The sequence below is a fragment of the Corvus hawaiiensis genome, chromosome 14 (genome assembly GCF_020740725.1).
Source record: "Corvus hawaiiensis isolate bCorHaw1 chromosome 14, bCorHaw1.pri.cur, whole genome shotgun sequence".
NCBI lineage: Eukaryota > Metazoa > Chordata > Aves > Passeriformes > Corvidae > Corvus > Corvus hawaiiensis.
Window position 1 is genome coordinate 910,261 of NC_063226.1, and position 21,565 is coordinate 931,825.

The 21,565-nt window shown below is 47.0% G+C and overlaps 1 protein-coding gene across 5 annotated transcripts in view; it reads right to left on the reverse strand.

Moving 5' to 3' along the window:
• MCF2 (MCF.2 cell line derived transforming sequence) overlaps positions 1-21,565 on the reverse strand; it is a 54,747-nt gene that overhangs the window by 24,965 nt on the left and 8,217 nt on the right. For 4 of the 5 annotated variants that reach the window (XM_048318890.1, XM_048318888.1, XM_048318889.1 and 1 more), the window contains exons 2-9: positions 18,373-18,441; positions 17,695-17,809; positions 11,802-11,892; positions 6,113-6,232; positions 4,677-4,793; positions 3,812-3,961; positions 900-1,024; positions 322-436 (exon numbers count right to left, since the gene is read on the reverse strand). In XM_048318890.1, coding sequence (XP_048174847.1) covers positions 322-436; positions 900-1,024; positions 3,812-3,961; positions 4,677-4,793; positions 6,113-6,232; positions 11,802-11,892; positions 17,695-17,809; positions 18,373-18,441 — 902 coding nt within the window. Of the gene's footprint in view, positions 1-321; positions 437-899; positions 1,025-3,811; positions 3,962-4,676; positions 4,794-6,112; positions 6,233-9,592; positions 9,804-11,801; positions 11,893-17,694; positions 17,810-18,372; positions 18,442-21,565 lie in introns of those variants that run through there. The other variant, XM_048318891.1, reaches the window with a different exon arrangement.

Genomic DNA, 21,565 nt, shown 5'->3' on the forward strand with positions numbered 1-21,565 from the left:
GCACAGCCAGGAAATCATTCTGAGACCAAAATTAATCACACTTGAGCTAAGATTGCTAAATCCAATAATACAACTAGCGTCCAAGAACTAATTTCTAAATTCAAAGATGCGTCCATCAGCAAAATCCACGTGGCTGCAGGGCAGTGATACCTCAATTAGCTCTGAATGAGGAAGCACAGAGCTCTCCCCAGGCTAGCTAGCTCTGCCACAGTCAAGGAACAGCAGCGTAAATTAAACGCTCTCAAAATAAAAAGCATAAAAACTTCTCTCCATTAGGTCTCCAACTCTCCCTTCTGCCAATGGAAGCGTATCTGATCCTACCTCTTGAAAACTTTGCTCAAACTTCCAGAGTTGTAAATATTGTTCCATTTTTAACTGGTGTTTTTCCCAGAAGCCGTCAAAAGCAGTCTCCATCTCACGCAGCTGACCAAGTAACCTTGGGCACAGACAAAGGACAGGATTGGAACAATTTGTAAACAGAGGACAAGCAGAGATGGACAGGAGCTAGAGACCACTTATACAGGTCTTCTGGACCCAAGGTCTCAGAAGAAGTCAACAGACATGACTTGAGATGAGTCAGAGAGAGTTTTAATGAAACCCTCACTGCAGGTGACAGCACCTGTGTGAAGCATTTGTTGCTATCTCCATTTATCTGGGTAAAACCTGGGAGCCTGGCATGGCAGAACCCTGCATCTGCTCCACAGCCCCATCATAACAGTGGGGATAAAAATCAGAGCAAGTCAAAATCATGAGACAAGTTGCCCAGCAATTTGATGGACTGCAGCAAAATTCTAGTATATCTTTGTATTTGATAGGTGACCTAAACAACACATCTACACCTAAATCATTGGAGTGTTTCCATTGAAAAATCAGGGAAATTGGGGACATAGTGCACTCACCGATTCACAGTCTCCCAGTCCCCAGGCCTTTCCTGCTGCTGGTCCTGACTGCACTCCCCGGAGTCAGGCTCTTCAAAACTGCTCAAAAGCAAGTTTCCCTCTTTTGTGACTGCTGTAATATCTTCCTGTATAACACAAAACATTTCTGATTCAGGCTATTTATTGTGAGGTGAGGGTAAGTAATTTCGTGTTTCTCCTGCCTTAGTTTCCCTCTGTGAAATGAAGCACCAATATCCAACAGACCAAAGGACTCCCACCAGATGTTTTAGTCCTCTTAACATGGAGTTAGCCCTGGAGCTGCATGAGGCTGAGCCATGGACTGGTCACTGGGTGGAAACTAGCACACATGAAAACATCAGGCCACAAAATGATTCAAGAGGCAGGAGGCCAGCACGGCCCCAGCTCTCTCCTGATGAGCAGGTGGTCATCTCCTAATGAGACATCTGTCCACAAGTTCATGTCTTCGAGCAAGATTTTCCACAGCTTGAAGGCTGTGCTTCTCCATCAAGGTCAGGAGAGGAGGCTGTAAGAAGAGCATCCCCTGGGGGGACAAAGCCAGGACTGAGCCCACACAGCACCACTCACTACAACCTCTACATATAAAGTCAACACCTCCAATACAACCCCTGCTTAGGGAAAATTTAAACCCTTGGTGGGTTCATTAGCATCAGCTGAGGTGCTTTGTGCTGGCTGGGCTCAGCCCCAAAGCAAACAGGTGCATTTAGACAACTATTTTCAGGAAAAAGAGGCCGAACACAGAAATGAGAGGGAGGGAGAGAACACATGTCGCTGATAAACTGAGATGGAAGAGGCCCTGAAGGAATGACCTGTGTATGGCTCCACTGCAGAGCCAGGTACTGGAGGAGTGAGAGCCCATCCTGGGAGATGGCCAGGGTATTATTGCAAGAGAAACAATGCCAAAACCTCCTCAGGGAGAAGATTCAGAAAGCCCAGACTTGCTTAAATGTCTGCCTGCCCCAGACAGCTCCCAGCAACCTCAACATAACATCAGCTTCAGGACAGCAGCCCAGGAGCAGGACATGGCTGCAGGAACTTCCCCTCTGCCACACACAGTGTCCACTGCCAGTTTGCATCCCTGTCACTAAAACATCCTGCAAGACAACCACAAGGCAAAAACCCCATCTCCTTTTGATACTGCCACATGCAGGAGACTCAGAAGGGGGAGGAATTATGCAGCATGCTTTAGACTGCGGGTGGCTGTTATTTCATCCTCTTACACCTCAGAGACCCATGTTCCTCTTTTGATTCAAAGCCATTCATTATCCATACAGCAAAGCAGCCTGCCTGTCAAAAGGGTGTTAACTTGACTTTTTCTGTTCAGTATATCAATGGGGTTAATTTCTTAGTTACTCGGTTTAATTAATTTCTGTCATTTTTTCATTGTGCTTGCAGCCAGTTTCTCTTCAGCATCACAGCTACATAAATTATTCTGATTGACTAATTATCTGAATTCAGGAGTCAACTGTACCAATCTTGGGGTTGTCATGAGAGAGACAAGGATCCCATGTCTTGCTGTCACCACAATCTGTGCAGTTTCTCATCTGCTTTTGTGTTTCATGGTCTTAGGAGGAACAAAAGAAAAAAGCCAACAGACCTCATTTCAGTCAAAAGCCAATGAGTGGTTTTGATATTTGAAATTAATAGATGAGGAATTAAAAGCAACAGATGGCTTGTACTGAGTGCTGCTGTGCTTTCTACGCAAATGAAAGCACGTGACGTGTTTAATTTCTCCACAGAGAGAAGTGGGCATGGCTGACTGGTTTATCCACAGAACCACTCTGTGTAGTTGATATTTGCCCCCTACACTGTGGCCACAGTCCTGAGCACGAAGCTGAAGTCACTGAGTCATGTTGCAATAGATGTAGCTGCTATTTTATATCCCTCTCCTCATTTTCAAAGAGCAGATAGAGGCCCACTGGCAGTATCTATAATGATACTTTCTAAACATGCACACACGCGTTTATGCCTACACACAGCACAGTTTGGATGACATTCTCAGTATTTCTTAGAGGCAGCTTTCTGGGAACTCATCAATGACAAATGATTATAAATTAAAATAGATACAATTCTTTGACTTAGGTAAATGAAACCTGTCACAAAGCAAAGGAGCTCATTCTTCAGCCGCACGGAACAACTATTAACACAGTGACTGCTTCTGAAGTCAGGGTTTGGGGCCAGGCCTGTGCTGCTCCCTCAAAGATGCAGGAGCACCAAAGACAACAGCCTGATAAAGCAGCAGCTGGCTGCACTAAAGCTTCTGTTGACTCCTGTAACAATATTAATTACAATCACAAAGAGTTGAAAAAAAATTTAAATATTCAAGAAACAAATGTTGTTTAAGACAAAACCTGAAGGCTCACATGAAGACAGGGATCACGTCATGAATGCTCTGTGCTGTGTGCTCACATAGAAATCTTCACCTTGGACACTCCCCAGCACGGTTCCCTTAAGTCCCCCTGGGAAGATCCACCAGGCAGAGGGACCAGGGGATAAACCACCCCTCCAGACCTGCTGCTGAGCTTTGCATGCAGCTTTCTGCAGACAAGGGGGTGAGGCAGAGGGGATCACGAACACACAGGTGACAGAGCCTCCCACGGCCCTCCTGGCAGCCAGACGTGCAAAGCCCACGGGAGGAGCAGGCTGCAGACAGCGGCTGCTGCAGGCAGGAGGGAGCTGGCAGCGCAGGCAGTTTGCTGGCTCTGGCAGGGAGAGCTGCTCAGTGCACGGCAAACGCCCAGGGAACGCACAGAAACAGGCACGCTGTGTCCTGCTGTCTGACACCACGTACACGTGCACGGCAGGGAAGGAGGAGTGGGCACCAAACAAACAGGCCATGAACCAGCAGAAGCCCCACCAGCCTGTGCACACCTCGGAGCTCGGCTGAGCCGTACCTTGAGCTGGCAGTACCTCTCGGTGCGCAGGGCCAGGATGCGCTCGATCGAGTACATGTCGTCCGGCAGCTCCGTCTCTGCCAGCTCCGTGCCAAAGCACTGCAACATCTGGGCAATTTCCTTCACAGTTAGTGCAAAGCTCTCTATGGCCTGGTGGGACACAGTGATTGCCATCAGCTCGGGATTCACGATATTCCTACAGCTCATTAAGAGCGCGCGAAGAGCCAGGGCTGAGGTGTGCAAGGGGAGCCCACCAGCTTGCTCAGAGAGAGGTGGGTGGCATGGCCACGGCAGACAGAGAGAATATCCCACTGGCAATCCAACCTGCCATTCATTTGGGAGACAACATCCCAGGGAAAACTGAGAGTGTACAGGAAGCATAAAAACATACGGCAAGGCACAACTCAGGGAATTAAATGCCTGATTCCTGGCAACATTAAAGGAAAATTCTTGCAAAGGGGAAGAAACAAAACTAAAAGGAAATTTTCTGAACTCTCTCCATTTGGTCAGTATGCAGTAGGGAGTCTCACTGCCCTGGTTCCCAAACACAGCTCTGATATTAATCACATTAAGAGACCATTATTAAAAAGAAGCCTATTTTGTATCTCCCATTAAGGGAATTTTAATGAAGATTTCTAAAGACACATCTTCCGGGAGCCGTTTCAAAAGGAGCCTGAGGGAGTCAATCATCCAGTTCCCCTGCAAACCTATCAAAGCCTAACACCCCTTGGCTCCTTTGCACACGTGATCCAGGAGGTGCAGTGGCTTTGGGGGCTACTTTCAGCCACCCACTGCTCACTGCCTGACTGCAAACCCTCCTCAGTGAGCCCCAGCTGGCCGAGAGCCCGTGCCCAGGCGCACTCACCGTCCTGAAGATGACCCACTCGCTGTGGCAGTACTCCAGGGTGCCCCCGAGCTCCGGGGTCAGCTGCTGCTCATCGATGTACGTCAGCAGGTCGCTCACCGAGCTCAGCATAACCACCTGCACACAGGGCACTGCTGTCAGCCAGGGATCACCATTCCCACCCAGCAGACACACACCAGGCACACGGAACTTTTATGGACCTAAAACTTGAGTTTGCTCTACATATTGTTCTGGAGCAGGGCTTTCTTCTTACACTTATGGCTTAACGCAGCTTTTATCTGGTGTATCTGACCATTCCTGAGCCACCCCTCACCTCCCAGGTGCCGCCTTCCCTAAATGCAAAGCACAGTGAGATGCTGCTGAACAGGGCTGAAAGCAAAGTGATGCAGGTTTAAGTAAGGGATGACCAATAAACTGGAAAAAACATATACATTTTAATAGGGTATGAAGCACGGACCAATTTCACATAAATATATACTCATGACTTTTCGTGTGTCTTGATCTGCCGTGGGATATGTCAAGAATGTTCAAAATTGTGCAAAGAACAGCAATTTTAGAGTGAAAAATGTAAAGTTTGTGAAAATCATGCTATTTCCTAAAGAAAAGCATTAATTTGTTTCCTATGTTTGTAATAGCATCAACCTGAGATTCTATAAATTTACTTTTCTTCTCTTAATTATTCTCATTATGTCCTATAATCAAGGTGGTTTTAAAAGTCTGGAAATTTTGAATTGAGAATATAAACTCATTTCAGTTGCTATTTTAGGAACAAATTACCAGCATGATGTTGGTATGGAGTCTTAGATGAATATGGATGAAATTCATAGCAAAAGCTCCACGGGACGTCTTTTGACTTTTCAGACAAATTCCTGGCTACTCTTCACATAGAATGGTTTGGGTAGGAAGGCACCTTATGGATCATGAAATTTCCAGCCCCTCTCCTATGGGCAGGGACACCTTCCACTATCCCAGGGTGCTCCAAGCCCTGTCCAACCTGGCCCTGGACACTCCAGGGATCCAGGGGCAGCCACAGCTGCTCTGGGCACCCTGTGCCAGGGCTTCACCACCCTCACAGGAAGGAATTTCTTCCTAATATCCAATCTGTACCCACCCATTTTTAGTGGGAAGCCATTCCCTGTGTCCTGTCCCACCTGGCCCTTGTCCCAAGTCCCTCCCCAGCTCTCTTAGAGCCCCTTTAGACACTGGAAGGGCTCTGAGATCTCCCTGAAGCCCTCTCTTCTCCAGACTGAGCAGCCCCAGCTCTCCCAGCCTGGCTCCAGAGCAGAGGGGCTGAGCCCTCTGAGCCTCCTCTGGACGTGCTCCAGTGGATCCATGTCCTGCTTCTCCTGGGGCAGCAGCAGAGTGGGACAGTGTCACCCCCGAGCCGAGGTGCACGGGCAGCCTCCGACCACGCAGACAGCTCTGCACCCTCGTACCGGTAACTTGAGCAGAAAATCCTCCTGGCTGAACCGAAAGCCAATGTCAGTGAAGGTGCGCTGGAAAAAGCCCGTGGGACGCAGAACCATCACCAAGTGCAGATTCCCCGGGAAGGAGGCCTGCAAGGAAACAGAGACAACATCCACCCTGGGCACATGGCAGGTCCAACAACAGCTTCCAAACGCACTGAAAAGAGGGGGCATCATTCAATTTCAGGGTTTTTTTTCTGATTGCTCCTGACAGCCTTTTCTTATTTTTAAAACAGGAGGGAGACGCTGGGAGTGGTTTAGAGATATGGGATGTAACTGCAGCGGGGTTGTCCAGCCCCACTTCCCTTTGGAGCAGGCAGGAGTTCAGCCATGCACCTTGCAGGCACACTTATTATAAACTTTAATAATACATATACTGTTCATCATTATAACTTGGGGAGTGAAATTACGACTTAGCAGGGAACAGAGGGCTGGAACGCTGAGAGGAATGACAGATTGAGGAAGCAAAATATATTGCCAAACTTGCTAATCATCCCATAACTTCATCAAGCACACTCGTCTTGTCCTTGGTAATTACCAGGCAACATTTAATTTGTGGCAAGAATTTGGAATTTCCTGTCTACACTGCTGGAGCCTTTTCTCAAGCATATGGTTGGCAGGTGCATTTTTAAATAGATCTGTGAAAAGGGTGCTTGAGAATGAAAAATAATTTTTAAGAAAGTAGGAGTTGCATCATTAAATTATGGATAAGCGCATGATGCAAAGACTTGGGTTAATTAAGACATGATTTACTCTGAGATCCTGCCAGGCCAGGTTCCATTTCTCCATATATTCCTCCTTATAATATCCTCCCCTGTGAAACATGACAATAACATCTATACCACGGGTGAGGGTAATGAACATGTTTACGTACTTTGCACTGCAGGGCACTTCATCTGTGCCTTCAAAACAAAGATCACTCCCACAAACATGCATTAGTGTTGTTTAAAACAGGCTTGATTTACACTTGGGATCCGACATCTGTGAACTGCACTGTCACTCATTTGCTCTGTTTTCTTGGGTAGAAAGAGGCAGGTTGTGGCTTCCACTGCCCACAACTTCACTTAGAAATGGACAGTGACTTCTAGGATCATATAAGCCACATAAATCCAATATATTGATCTGTTATTTCAAGTAGGAGCAGAAAAAAAAAAAAGATTGTGAATGAAATGACAAATTCATACCCTTTGGAAGCCAACAAGAGCGGTGCCAGGGACAAAGATTTGGCATTGGAAACAACAGCAAACCATTAAACAACAGAGACATTGGTGCTGGCTCCAGGCCCCGGGGGCTGTGCTCCTGCTCCAGCACCTGGGCAGCACACAGTGCCTCCTCTGTGACCTTTAGGCTCCTACCTTGACCCTCTCCTGAAAAATGCATCAGGAATATCTTTGAGAACAACCAGCCAGAAATTCATCCTCCCTTGGTCGGATATCACTATTCCCCTTCATCCCCTGTCCCCTTTAACCCTGTTTGGCATTTCGAGCTTTGGCTTCTCTTACTCCTTCAAGTCCTTTTTAACAGGCACCCTTTGAGCGCAGAGCAAATTCCCTGGAGGAAGAGTCCAGGTCTCCAAACCATATTCCCCCATGCGTAGACTTTGAATGTCTTCTCCTACAAGCCCTTGGGCAGGAAACCCACAGCTCCAGGAAGAGGGACCAGCAACCAGGAGGCAAGCAGAGCTGCCTGCCAAAACTGCACTGCACAGTGACAATGTGTGAAATGCCTGTCTGAGAGCAGAGAGGCCCTTGGACACACCTGCTTTCAGGATGCCCAACATGTTCCACACAACACACAAGAAGAGACCACAGCACTCACATCCTTCTGCCACAGGGACAACCTTATGGCCATACACACACAACTGCACCCTTTGTGCTCCTTGATATTTCACCTCAAAATAGCTGAGCTTCCAGGGCAGGTGATTTGATTTTCATTCAGTTTAGAAAGCGTCTGGGGATTTTTCAGCTGATCTTATAGGATCAAGGTCAGCACTTATGAGTAGCTACAAAACAAGAAATGCAGCTTTGCAAATGATCCCTAATGTATTCCAAGCATGGAAAAAAATGAACAAGCCAAGAAATAAGCTTGCAGAAAGACAGACACCAACCAAGCCATGTCCTGTGCCCTCTTAGAGACTTAAGGGAAGGGATGAAATGTTAGAAAAAACCCTACATAGGCCAATAGCTCCTCAACATAACATTCCTGTAGGGACTGCATCTTTTAAAATCATTGTTACAATTTCAGTTTTTCTCAGGGCTGAAGTGTAGATAAGCTTCCTGAAAACTGAACTCTAATGATGCTGAAGGTACTGCTGCAAAAAAACCTCTCCCACAATATATTAACGAAAGCAAAGACAAAAGGGTCCTTAATCTTGCCTTATGCTTTATCTTAACATTTTTAAGACTAAAAAGAATCTTGTGCACTTGATAAACCTGAGGTTATGTAACAAAACACCTAAAGAACCCTCTAAAGCCTTTGCCCTCTGCAGCGCACCAGGGAAGGCAGAAAGCTACCAGCACAATTCCACTAAATCAGGCAGTTGGCAACATTTCACTACTGTTAACTGTCTCACCGACCACGGCCCGTGCTCACAACGTCCCTCCCCTTCCGAGGTCACAGATATGGATACCTTAAGGCCAGTTCAGCAACTTTTTAAATGCACATTTAACTATAACCACACAGAGAGCCCTGATTTAATCAATACAGATGAACTGGGCTAATAAAGCACAAGGACAAGCACTGAAAGCATCACAGTTACTGCCTCCTTACTGAATATCTCATTCTGACACATTTAGTGTGATTTTTTTGGCCCCAATTTTAGGAACTCAGTTTTCAGAGAATATTCTTTCCTGCAGTTCACCGGGGCATCCATGAGGTTGGTAATCAATAAACATAATAATAATAAAAAAAAAGTAGTATCTGCCAGTAAGTTTGTTTCTGAGCACTGCAGACTGCGGCCAGGAGTCTTTATACAGGTGCTGAAGTTAATGACTTTCTGCTGCCCCTTAAAGGAAAAGTCATGCAATAAAATGCCAGCCACCGCTAATTTGAGCCTTTAACTTCCCCCAGAACCAGAATGAAACTCCCAAGCGCTCTGCTACCTTTATTTCAGCCGGCTGCATAATTAACCTCCCAAAGATGCTGTCCGCATCACTGGGGCACAGATCTGTGCAGGGCCCCCTCCCTGCCAGCGGCTTTCCCTTCCTTTCCTCTCCTGCAGGCGCAATGACAGAGCCGCTCCTGCGGCTGGAGGCGCCGGGAGCAGCACTGCGGGGCAGCGGTGCCCGGTGGTCCCCGGCGGTGCCCGGCGGTCCCCGGCGGTGCCCGGCGGTGCCCGGCTGCTCCCGCACGGAGGACGCCGCTGAACGCCCCCGCGCAGCCCGACCCCGCCGCTCCGGGCGCTCTCCCGCCGCCGCCGTGAGCCGCAGCCCGGCGGGCCCGGAGCCTTACCGCATCCCGGGCGGGCCGCCCGCCCCGCCGCGGGCCCGCCTCCGCCATCGCCGCCGGGAGCTGGGCCGGGCTGGGCCGGGCCGGGATGGGATGGGATGGGCTGGGATGGGATGGGGATGCTGCGGATGGCAGCGGGCGCTGCCCCGCTGGCACGGCCGGGCAGGCAGCGGCTCGGGCAGGCAGGCAGCCCTGCCGGCACCCGGCTCCCGGCTGGCAGCCCCGCTCTCCTCCCCAGCGCCGGCTTTGCTTTTAAGGTGGAATGCCAAAAATCATCCTGCAGACGCTCCTTCCTGCGAGGATTGGGCTCTCAGGTTGGAGCTTTCACCCTTCCCCTTCCCCCCTGCCGTTATCTCCAAGGTGCCTTTTCGGGCTGTTTAGTGTTTCGGGGACAAAGTAAGGAAAGATGCTCCGGCCAAAACCCAAAGCTTGACCCCGGCAGTAGTGCATCGCTTCCCGAAGCCAGCGCTAGCCTGATTTGCCCAGGCAATTAGAGACATACACAAAGAGTTAAAACAAAAATCTGTACAGTGTGATAGAAAAATTTTCAAGATCAGATGCACAACCGCAGAGCTGCAATTGCATATACATATGCTGGAAAAAATAGGACACGCTCTGTATTTTAAATTCAGCTTCATGGCACTCCTTTACTCCAAAATTGTACAAAGATCAGAAAAAGATGGGGTTTTTTTATTGCACCAAGGCTTATGATGTGTGATTGACAGGAAATCAAGATTTAATTTTTTGTCCTTACACCTTCTGGACACAGAGACAGCCCTTTAGGACCAGATTCTGTTTTTAAGGCAATATTCTCAAGTCTTAAGATTTAGTGGACACAGGTTTCCTGCTTCTCATCCCTCTTTGCACAGAGCACCTCCCCATTCTTTGCATGGAGAGCCCTGATACTGCAGGCAAAGTCACCTCCCCACATGGACACATGGCACATACAGGTACACAAACAGGGTGTATGTTCAAACCATTACATTTTCTTATTAAGCACAAAATGAATGACACTTCTGTAGAAGCTACAAATTAGGGCAGGATTTTTCCCCATTTGAAACTTCCAGACTATGCAAAGCAAGTACATCATCCTTAAAGGATGCTCTTGGTACTAGCACCTGTTCAAACGCTGGCAGCAGAACTGAATTTTGGTGATCACTTTAAAGAACTGCTTTCTAAATGCTGCTTCTTCTCCAGTGGTATGGTAACCACACTTGCTAGTTCAGTCTGTGACATTCAGAAAAATCAGAACCAAAAATACTCTTAGTGGTACCTCATTCACACTGCAAAAAGGGAACCCTCTCTTCTGCCTGCAGGATGCTGACCAGCAAAATGCCATCAAAGCCAGGTACTGAACACCAAGTTCAGCTGTACCAGTATTAACAATTTAAAGTACTGTAAGACGTAGCTTTATCAGAACCAGGTTTCCTGTCTCAGTACACACCCTTGACTTCATTCCTTCTCAGACGGACCAATGTCTTTAACCATTCAACGATTATATGCAGAAACAAACAATAATAATACACTCAGAGTATTTCCATTGAGTTACCCACATGGCACGGTGTGGTTGGGAAACGATTTGTCTCTTAGCTCCTACCTCCCCATGCACCCCCAAACATGACTTTTCTACAGCTGCATGCTCTACTGTAAATCCAAGCTCTGATTCCAAGACAGTGCAATGCAGAATTGCAAAACCTCACTTGTGAGCTATGTTCAGACCAGATATGTGCTAACGATGTGTAGCACATAAACGTGTGCTAGATCATTTAAAACACAGGAATGAATACGTACACTTTTAAAATAGATTTTTCCACCCATGCCCACATACAAATGCTTGTGAAGCCTGTTTAAAGAACCTAAAATTTTCAGTCACCAACAATTAGGTAAAACACAGTCTCACTAATAACCAGCGTCTAGAAAGAACATACATGAAGCCAAATTTTCCACCCGTCCAAAGCACAGAACATGGCACAAAACGCATTTGAACCACTGCATAAGAGTATAAAACCCAGCAAATAGATCAAACAAGCAAGTTAGTACACAAACAGCCCATTTATGCACTCAAATTAATTACAGGGCCATAAACCAAACTACTACCTAGAGAGAAAGCAGGAGCATCACTGCTCCTGGTTCCCAGTGCTTTCTGAAGGAGACACAGAGTGGGCACGGTGACTTAGTACATTAAATGCAATTAACATTAAAGAGGACTTACTGCTATTTTTTGGAGAGTCGTTTTGACTGATGTCCATGTGTCCAATCTTCTATCCAGGATTAGGATAAATTTAGTGTCAGACTCATGTTGACTGCAAGATAAGAAAATACCAATAACCAGATAATGTTTTGAGAAAAGTGACTCTGTTCCCAAAAAAACCCCAAACCCAAGAATACCGAATGCAAACCACATTCTGGTATTGAGGAAATGTGACTCAATTCCCAAAAAACCCCAAACCCAAGAATACAGAATGCAAACCACATTTTAGTATTTTTACCGATCCTGAAATTCCCTTTGAAAAAATTTTCCTGAGCACCCAGACTCTTTCCAGTGGTGCTTAGGACAGGACAAGGGGCAACAGGCACAAACTGAAACACAGGGAATCCCATCTGAATATGAGGAAAAATGTCTTTCTCCTGATGGTGAGAGCACATTGGAACAGGCTGCAAGGAGAGATTGTGAAATCTCCTTCTCTGGGTATTTTAAAAAGCCACCTGGGGCTTTTAATATCTCCAGATATTCCAGCGCAACCTGCTCCAGGTGAAGCTGCTCTGGCTGGGGGGTTGGACTAGATGATCTCTAAGATTCCTGCCAACCCAAGCCATTCCCTGATTCTGTGAACTCCACAGCTCCTTCCCACCCCAATCTTTCTGTGATTCTGTGATGTAGTAGCCCAGGGTTAAGCACCACCTCTGATTTGTGTGCAAGGCGGTGACAGCAGATTGCTGGAGACCAGATTGCTCTTGAAACCCAAACTGGTCTTGAGAAGGGGCCTGCAGAGGCCAGAGGAGCTGTGCCCTGCCCAGGAGCTCCAGGGTGCCCAGCAGCCTCCCCCAGCTGATGCCCCAGACCCCCCTGCCTTCACTGCCCAGATCTTCCTGCTGAGCTCAGGTTACAGCAACCAAGCGATGACTCCTGGCTTGTTTTGGCAGGAGACAGCAGAGATGACACCAAGCCAGGGCAGGGCAATGCCAGCCTGGCAGAGGGAAAGGGGGAGCTGGTGCTCAAACAGGCTGTGGTGGCTTCCCCAGCACGTCCTGCTGGGGAATCAGCGATTGCTCCAAGGCGTTTTCCAACACTCTCCGGTTCACTTGGCAAGCACAGACTTCCTGACATCCCTTTTAACACCCAAATCCTTTGAGTTGCTTTGGAATGCCCAGTCTGACGAGCGAGCCAGCTGTACCGGGGTGCAGGTCTGGCAGGGGCCCTAACGCCCTGTCTGTAATTCAAACGTTCCTTTCCAGGCTGGCTGGAACAGCCCGGCCAGGCTCCAGCTGTGACAGCCACCCTCCTCCCAGGCAGCCTGAGCTACACACTGCAGTCATGTCTGCACACAGCTACGGCTAGGCCAGCTTGTAACCGAGTCCTCCAACGTGAGTGTATTTACAGGACACTTAGGTCATATTTGCAATATTTATTTTGTGGATGCTGAAACAGGATAGCCATGTCCCACACCACCCTAGCCAGGCAGCTCCGTGCTGGGGAGAGGCTCCCAGTACACGTGCTGGCTCCCCAGAGGTGGCTCAGGTGTCTGCACCAGGCACAGCCTTGTACAAGCAGCCTCTTGCCAGCATCATCTCTGCCAATTCCTGTATTTGGCACGGCAAACACATGGTGGATCACTCAGAAGTATCCCACGGCAGACAACACTCGGCAACTTCATCACAGGGAAAAAAAAAAAGACGACACTTGAAGCCAGTGCAGGAACTTTCATTGAGTGCACATCTTGCTGCTCTGGTCTGTGGCAGCTGCAACTCTGACAAATATATTTAAAAGGAATTAGCAGCGGTGCTTGGAGGGATAAAAAATAAAACTCCCTTTGACCATAACAACAATTGACTGCAGATATGCAGAGGCACCCAAGTCCCAAGCTATCCTTTGACAGCTCTTATGGATCTGTAACATCACACCCAAAGTGCAAAGGTTTTATTTAAATTTATTCAGTGGCTTTGAGGTGTAGAAGAAAAGAGCAGAGGAAAGGAATATCAAATTTTACATATGGGTCATACACAGAACTTCTACATGTAATAAAGTCTGAGGTTGAGAGCATGGTGAGTGTAACTTTTCAGCCAAAACCTTTTTTTTTGCTTAGAATAATTTAGGCAACATGAGACAGTTCTGCAGGTTTCTCTCATCTCTGTTCATCCCCACCATGAGCTATGTGACCCAGGTGGGTGGGAACAGGCCAAAGGATCCTTCAGTTCGAGGCAAAAAGAAAACCCTTTGGTTTTTCAGCACACTCTAATTACAAGGTATGTCTCTGAGCTATAAGAAATAATTCCCAAACTCCTCATGGTGTTTCCCAAGAGTCTGCAATTGAAAAAGCTAAATTGTGTTTACACAGAACTGCTGTAATCATAATAAAACCTGAAGAAAAACCCCAGAATCCAAGTAATTCAGAAAAGGCAGCCAGACTGTAGTGCACTGCCAGTTAAGAAAAGCCAGAGCAAGCCATGAACTCAGGACAAGGTTATACTCAGAGAGCAGCCCCTGAGCACGCTAATCTGCTTTTATCAGTTCCCTTGCAGAAACAAAGAAGAAAGTTCCCAGCAGTCTGACAGCCTTGACATCTACTGTGGGAAATTTGTCATGTATTCTAGGGCCAGTGGAGAAAGTCTGTGACTATTTGCAACCCAGGCCTTGCAGGTTTATCAGATTTCCAGGCCCGTGATGTAACTTTTAGACTGACAATAAAATTAAATCAATGCTTTCTCGCAAGGCTCTGAGGGCTGTTTGTTTGCATCCAGCAGCAGAAAGATGGAGACAGATAACCAGGGCAAGGATTATTTCTCTCTGGGTGTTTCTTGTTACTTTTTTTTTCCTTATCCTTAACTTTGTATGTGTTGCAGGATGCACCAGACTAAAAATAAAGACCTGGGATGTTTTGCAGGACTTGAAATCGGATCCTGGAGTCTGCAGTTGTGAGATTTAGCATAGGCCTGACAGACTCCTTGCCGCTGGTGGGATCAGAGCACGCCGTCACGACCTGCCCAATATTGAAATTCAGAGGTATTTATAGCCAACAGCAGCCTGCTCTGTGCCACTACTCTGTGTTATCAGTCACAGCTCTAAACCACTTTGTACCTCACCTCCCAGTCTAAATGAAACAGGCAAAGTTTGTCTAAATACCAAAAAGCTGGCTAGTCAAGAGAAGAGAAGAGAAGAGAAGAGAAGAGAAGAGAAGAGAAGAGAAGAGAAAAGAGAATATTTCAGTAGGAAGAGACCTACAGAGAAAATCTGTCCAACTGCCTGACCATTTCAGGCTGACCAAAAGTTAGATGTTGTTAAGGGCATTGTCCAAATGCCCCCTAAACACCGACAGCTTGGGGAATCAATGACATCTCTAGGGAAACCCTTTCAGGGTTTGACACCCCCTCAGCAAATAAATGCTTCCTAATATCCAGCCTAAACCTCCCCAGGCACAGGTCTGAACCATTCCCACACGTTCTATCACTGGATCCCAGGGAGAAGAGCTCAGTACCTTCCTCTCCACATGCCATCCTCAGGAAGCTGCAGAGAGCAATGGGATCCCCCTGCAGCCTTCTCTCCACACCAGACAAGCCCAGAGCCCTCAGCTGCTCCTCACAGGACACTCCTTCAAGCCCTTCCACCAGACTTGCTGCCCTCTGGACACACTGAAGGACCTTCACATCCTTTTTAAATGTGGCACCCAAAACAGCACACAGTACTCAAGGTGATGCCACACCAGTGCTACATACAGAGGGATCTTTTCAGTTTTCAAATTTTACTTTAATACTAATTAGGACAGTTTTTTGTAATAACAATCTTACAGATATTATAACTGACTTCAATTGATTTTTATTTTTTCATTTAAGCTTCTACTGGAATTCTGGCTTAACTTGGAAGAGATAAAATCATTCAGGCTACAGAAAAGATCTGTATTTGTTGTAAAGACCACACTGTCACAGTCCTCAATCCAAGCCTGGATAAAGTGCTGCTTTATCACTCCTTGGGTCTCTTTTCTGCACATACCAGGATCTGTCACACTCACCTGTGCCTCTGCTTCCAGCACACCACTGCAGGTGCTGCTCAGCACAGCCAGCCTGAAGGCAGGCAGGGCAGCATTTTGAGTTGGATGTGCATGGAATAGAAAGTGGCGACCTACTACTTATTTTCTTTTACAGCTCATCCACACAAGCACTTTCTGCAGCTGCCTCCTGCCTGCAGCACAGTTCCCAGGAATACTAAAAATTAACTTGCCTACAGGACACACCTTCCTCCTGGCTCTGTTATTAATGCACTTGCCTCGAGGACTCAGGAGTTGCTTTTAGCATTCATCTCCTTTATCTAACAATTATTTCCAGGAGAAAAATGCCTCATGAAATTCAGCTTCCCCAAATACTTCAAGCCTTTCAGCTTCCCCAAATACTACAAATCTGACATCCATGAGGTTTTCTCAGACTCATCTGGGTAGGACACCAGGCAGTTCCTTTGCACAGGAAAGGCACAGGGTCTGCCCCTGCACATCCACAGGCAAGGAGGTGTTGGTGCTCCCACACCTAACTCTGATATTTGAGGAAATAAAATACCTCTGGCAGGTAAATATTTACCTCTTTTAAGGATTTTCTGGGCCAAAGTCTGAGCTCTAATCCCACAGTGTGATGCTGCGGAGGGATGAGGACACAGGGGCACCAGAGCTGACACAGACCTGCCACCCTCACCTAGGTGATGCTCTGCCTGGTCACCTGAGCCTTTCAGCTCCACAGTGTTAGGGAGCACACGTTTTAAAGGTGATCAGATATTGGGGCAGGCTGTTATGGTGGGAGGAGGAGCAGAGCAGGACAATTAAAGTGGTTTTACTAAAAACATGCAGAACATGTTTGAATCACCAGCAAGCTCGCAGCTCTCATTAGTTTTTTGATTGAGTTTGACCTATTAGAGGGACACCAAGACTGCTTGTCATGCTAATGCCAGGGTGTTTACAGTCAGATGGAACAAGAAGCCTTGGAGAAACCAGACAGAGCCGGGAAGTACAGATGCACAGACCAGGGCTGCCTGCACAGGACCAAGGAGAAACCCCTCTGGCCAACACACACTTGGCATGGTCCTGTTCCTGCTGGGCCAGTGCTCTGTGGGCCAGGAGCCCTTGAAACCTCAGAGTCCATCAAAAAGGGACAGAGGAACCAGAGGCTCCTTCTTTTTTTTTTTTTCAACAGAGGTGCCCAAACACTCCACACTTCCTCCAAAGCAGCTGCTAATGGAAAGCTCCCATCTAGCTGCTGTCAGCCTGCTCTCCCTGCAGGAAGAAATTTGCCAAAACAGGCATTATTCAAGAAAATTAAGCATTCCAGGTAACTGAGTCACCAGGCTCAGCAACAAGAAATAGGAGGGCCATTAATCTAAGTATACAGCCCTGTATGAGGCACAGGCAGACTGTCAGCAGCTTAACCCTAACACACAGGCAGGTAATGGGAGCTGCTGCTCACTGCTGAGCCATCACCTGTCACGGGGACCCCAAACTCTTTGTTCCTGTAATTAATCTCTTCCTCTGGTTTCATTTCTCTTTTTCCACAGTAATGACTCTCCGCTTGTACACGTCAAAATATTATTTTGCAGTGGCACGGCATACTTATGTGGTGAAACATGCCAAAGCTTGGGGAAAGCCTGTTGTTAATTAGAAACTTAATAAGCTAAATGTGTGATACATTCCAGCTGACAGGTCACAGGGATGATGTCCACTTCTTACTCTGCAGTTCCTGGCACATTAAATACCACACCTGGACCTGTAAGGGCTTGCATCCCCCTGTGGCGCTCTGAGAGCTGAAGAAGCCCCTCACCCCACACATAGTATCACCCTGAAGATCCCTGCCTAACCCAGGCAGGACCCACACCTCTGCCCTCCACAGGCAAGAGCTAAAAGGGAGCCTCATACCTTGGGACTGACGTTAGGTACGTTAAGACTTTAGATACATTCTCCTCAGGCACCTCGTTGAAGCGAGCGTTGTCAGGGAGGGTGATAATCCAGGCCTTGTCCTTTCCTCTTCCACCTGGAAAAAAGACACAGATGCTTCCCTGGCCATGCTTGTGAGGAGGGCCAGCAGCAAAGCCCAGGTGCACCAGTCAGGTCAGAACACGCTGCCACTGGCAGAGAGTTTTTTCTCTTCACCAGAATAGCAAAACAAAGCCAAATCCTGCCTCTGAGTCCAAGCACAACACACAAGTGCAGGTTCTAAAAACACATGTATTGAGTACCAGATACTTCCTTTATTTACTGAGTGTACTTTACACAGGACAGCAAAAGAAATCAGAAATACAAGGGCAAATGAACACACTGGTCTGGAACCTACAGAAATACAAGCAAACTGCCTGTTAATGCATTGAGCATCGGCAGGTAAGAATATTTTACAGTTTGGCACGAGACAGAAACCTAATCTGCTCTTTCAAACTGCCTCAATGTTTTATTAACAACATTTCTAGTGGCAAAGGATACTACCTGATGGGTAATATCTCACGTGGAGTATCATTCTGACAAATAGCAAGGAAGTTTATCTGGAGTATTCAATTGCCACAGAGAGTGAGAGAGAGGCCCCGAAGAAGTTCTCGTACTCACCAGACAGAAAAGCAAACTCTTTCATCAGATCATCACTGATGTCCTTTGCATAGATGGGTATTGCAGTTTCTGGAGAAAGGGAAAAGCAGCAATCAAAATGAAGCACAAATCCAAAGCACACATATTTATCAATGTGTTAATCCAAAGGTGGAATTTGAACCCAGCCCAGCTTCCCTAAACTATGCCTGAAATTTTGTAACAAAGCATATATGGATCTTAGGGACATTATTTCTAATGTTTCCAATGACTCTAACAGGGTGAAAGCCACAAGTCAGCAACAAATGTATTCCACTAAATGTACCAAGGGAACGCTGCCCCTTTGCTTGAGTGCCCTCCCTCAACAGGCCATATCCAATGTAAGTTTTTATATTTTGAAGTTAGTCATTCTACTCCCTGTTTTACAGTCTCCCAGTGCTTCCCACCTTGGCAATGCAATGGGCTGAGGTTTCTGCTGGGAGCAGCAGCGTCCAAGGCTGCTGCACTGGGAACAAGGTTGGGCTTTCAGACTGTTACAGTCTTTAATTTTGAACAAATAAGCTTCTGAAATCATGTTTTCACCTGGCATGGGGCCATAGACGTTGGAGAGGCTGTTGTTCTTGTGTTCAGTTATTAGATTTCTTCTTAATTAAATAATGGGAGAGGCTGTTTTAATGCTGTATTTAGCACCACGATCATTTCAGTGGCAATGAAGCGCATCGGAACAACACACACAACTTTACCTTTCTCTGGGAGAAGGAAACAAAGACCAGACTGACTAAACACAAGAGGAGCTTAAAGCTGGCAGGCATTTTTCTGGATTATCTATAAATGGAATGACAGCTAAAAATTAAACATCCTTGTTCCTGCAAATAAATGTTTTGAAGCACATCTATACAGATTAAAGTCCTTGGGCTTTTTGATAATCAAATTTTAAACACTGATTATTTCACAGAGCTGGTCCTAGGGAATAATCTTCTGGCTCTTTTAAATCAAACAAGCTGCATACTTCAGCACACTTCAGCATAATCAATATTTATTCTATTTCCCTTTTTCCAAAAGCTTTCTGGTCACTTCTACTTTATTCAAATATTTTTCAGGCCTGTACAGTGCTGCAGCACAGCAGCCCAGATGTGCAGGAGGTGGGGGGTACTCATCCTCTCACAGCCCCCACCAGCCATGGGCTGCTCTCTGCCCTTCTATGCACACACTGCTAGTTTTCCCTCTTGTAGATAAAAATGTGATTTTTGTTTGTTGAAGATCGAGCCTCAGTCCCACTGGCATCTACAGAAACATTCTTGATTTTAACAGGCCCTAGAATTGGTCTTGGTGAGAAAGAAGTTTATCTTGCAAAGATATTTCAAATATTTGTCTCTCGTTCAACTGCTTCACCCAACTTGAGGACAAGCAGCAGCAAGAGATTTCTTCTCTATTTGTTGATTTTTTTCACCAGGTCAATGGTTTCATACTGATAAAATTCACATTTAATAACTTAATGAGCTCCAACACATGAAGTAGATGATATTAAACGTGTGTGTCATTGAAAATACAAGACAAAAGCCTGTGCTGTGCACACGTATTTGTCCCAAATCGGTGTGGGGCTGCTCAGCAGCCTGTCTGTGTCCACAGGCAGGGTGAAGCCTGTTCCCAAAGCTCACCCTGCCTACCCCTGGCTTTCCCCAAAATGCAGCACCAGCCAAGCCAGGCACATCTTGCCATGTGCTGTAACATCCCTGTGACTCAAGTGCTCAGCAAACACAGCTCCAGGTTGACAGTAAATGCAGCTTTTGCTTTGGTTCTGCACTGATTTGAGAGGGATGTGCCAGCTAATTGAGGCTGATCAGGAAACAGGCTGGAGAAAGGAGGTTAACCTTTGCGTGGTTATCACTAAATCACTAAATTTAAAAGTTTCACAGGACATTTTCTCACTGAGAACCACCTAACAATCTGCAGGGAGGCAGGGGGAGTTTGTTCCCATCCTCTGGGGAGTAGGATAACCCAGCAGCAAGAGGAGCAGAGTGGCTGCCCTCTGGCAAGGTCAGGGCACAACAACAGCCTGACTGTGGTCTGATTAGAGCCGCTCCTCAGCCAACTCATCCCTGGCACTTGCTCTGTGTTGGCCACTGAACTCAACCTCCTGGGCAAATATTAGGGAAAATCAAGGGCTGGCATCAAATCCAGAAGCATGTTGCTGTGCCTGGGGCACATCATTTGGATGCTGCAATAAATCCTGTACAGAAGCAGGACCTTTGTCCTCAAATATTAATCTCTGGAGAAAGAGCAGTGAAAGGCAGTGAGGCACCAAAGACATCAGCCTCTCAAACAAGGCTTCAGCTGATGTTCTTTAGCAAACTGGGGATTTGTTATTTAAAGGACACTCTTGGGACAGTACAGAAAAGACCCCGGGGCACTGCCCAGCGCTGGCTATGGACAGCACAGCCAGCCTGCATCTTGCTTGGCACAGGGTGGAGGAAGCCAAGGCTTCAAGAACGTCCACTCATTTCTTTCAAAGCCAAAAAGAGGCTTTGTGATCATCAGCTGTTATAAAATCAAGCCTGAACTCCCCATGCTACAGCATCTCAGAGCACTTTACAAACTGCTGTCCCCACAGAGCTGGCATGACCTCAGGTCTGAGGGTCTTATTAAAACAGCAGTGTCTGGATGGTAAATTGTCATAACAGTGTAGTGCCATTTTTATAAACGTTCTAAAATGGACATTCATAAAATGTTGCTGCAGTTATTACATTCAGAGAATCCTCTGCAGGGGGGAGATTGTTGCCATGATACAGAGTTTTGGAGGCTGCGTGAGGCCAAGCAGGGAAAAGACAAAGGGGGAATTCAGAGCTCTGTACCCAATGAGGAAAGCCAGTGTGGCTCAGCAAGGAGCCCTGCCGAATCTGTCCGGTCCCCATCTCCTGGCTTCCACAGCCCAGAACATCTCCCAGGGGTGTACCAGAGTACAGAGGGGGGTACCTCGAGGCCAGTGCACAGACTGCAGTGGTGAGAATGATGCCCACTGTCAGTGAGCACCCCTTTCGAGGAGATGCAAGCACGCAGGGAGCTCTGCAGTGACATCCAGAGAGGGGACAGCTCCTGTCCCAGTCCAAATCCCTCTCGTAACACTCACACTCTGAAGTGCTTTGCTCTTAGCAACTATTGTTTTCTTTCCTTCACCAGACTTCGCAGGCCCGCAGCATCTGCAGGCACAGCTGTGTAA